Source organism: Haliotis rufescens, unplaced genomic scaffold (assembly GCF_023055435.1).
Source record: "Haliotis rufescens isolate VD_foot unplaced genomic scaffold, xgHalRufe1.0.p SCAF_13, whole genome shotgun sequence".
In the NCBI taxonomy this organism is placed as follows: Eukaryota; Metazoa; Mollusca; class Gastropoda; order Lepetellida; family Haliotidae; genus Haliotis; species Haliotis rufescens.
In genome coordinates this window covers 34,992,500-34,993,614 of record NW_025963813.1, presented here as the reverse complement: position 1 = coordinate 34,993,614, position 1,115 = coordinate 34,992,500, and the positions used below count along the sequence as shown (strand labels likewise).

The 1,115-nt window shown below is 40.1% G+C and overlaps 1 protein-coding gene across 1 annotated transcript; it reads right to left on the bottom strand.

The window, feature by feature from the left end:
• Positions 1-260: 260 nt before the first annotated feature.
• LOC124151541 (heparan-sulfate 6-O-sulfotransferase 3-B-like) lies at positions 261-872 on the bottom strand. Its single transcript, XM_046524059.1, has one exon. The coding sequence runs from the start codon at positions 870-872 to the stop codon at positions 261-263; it is 612 nt and encodes a 203-aa protein (XP_046380015.1).
• Between the last annotated feature and the right edge of the window lie 243 nt (positions 873-1,115).

Sequence of the window (1,115 nt, the reverse complement as noted above, 5' to 3'; positions counted from 1 at the left end):
GCATTTCAAAACGTCGATATGTCAGTTATATATCCTGACTTTTCAAATCCTATTGTTCTATATCCCTGTATCAAATTTATTAGTGAAGAATCCTTTGTTCTCGCAGTTTCCGATCAGCAGAGAAATACTCATAAGACGAGGTACAGGCAATGGGACGATAGGATGATTCATGACCTAAAGTCGCCTAAGCCTGGAGTGTATGTAGGTAACAATCAACGTTGACTTGTTTGAAATGGGTTACTTGGCATAATTGTTGCTGTTCAGTATTTAATTAAACTCGTATGAATAAAGTTTCGAAGAGAGGAATCCTTTCTTCTCTCAGCCAACATTTGTAATCTTTGGAAAAACAAGTCCCTGGCATACTGGTATAACATGACATCAAACCTGTTCAAATGAAGTATTTTGTCACGTTGCACATTGGACAGAATGACTCTGCCACTCCATGTTTTATTTGGTGGAGTATCCTTGAATTTTGTGATGAAATTCAAGTTGAAGGTTTTCTCAAACAAGATCTGTGATAATTCTTGATGACCTGTCAAACCAAAGAAAGCCATGTTCCGTAAGTTCTCTTTTGCACTTGCCAGCATGAGATAGTGCCTTGCGTCGTACGTGAGATCGGAGGTGGAAGTATTGTAACAACCAACAATGCTCAGGTTGGCTAACATCCGGGTTTGTCTGTTTATTCCGAGATTTGTTGAACACTCAATGAAGTCGTGAAGGGTGACGTTTATCCAGTTCCTGCGGAAGCATGGAGGAAGTTCCGCCTCTGTGGCGGCATGACCATTGCAAATGAGCGAGGCACCTTTCCATGTTGCTCCTCTGACCACGTGTTCCCATTCGCTCACGAACCTTCGAAGAGGGTCTCTCACCATTGTTATGTACAAATGTCTGAAACATTTTCAAGCATCGACATATTACAAAATATCGACCATAACTACAGCACACACTTACACCATACACGCATAACAGGAAATTAAGACGATAAAAGACGATTTTGAGCATTGTCTTTGTTGGGCATATTTACGTATGTATCGCACCTGAACTAAAAATAAAGAAGATCAGTGCGACTGCCTCATCTGCTTCATAATTAAATAGATGCATAACAAAAAGATTGA

Excerpts from the sequence above, each read along its gene's own strand:
- LOC124151541 (XM_046524059.1), bottom strand. The coding sequence starts at position 872 with ATGGTGAGAGACCCTCTTCGAAGGTTCGTGAGCGAATGGGAACACGTG.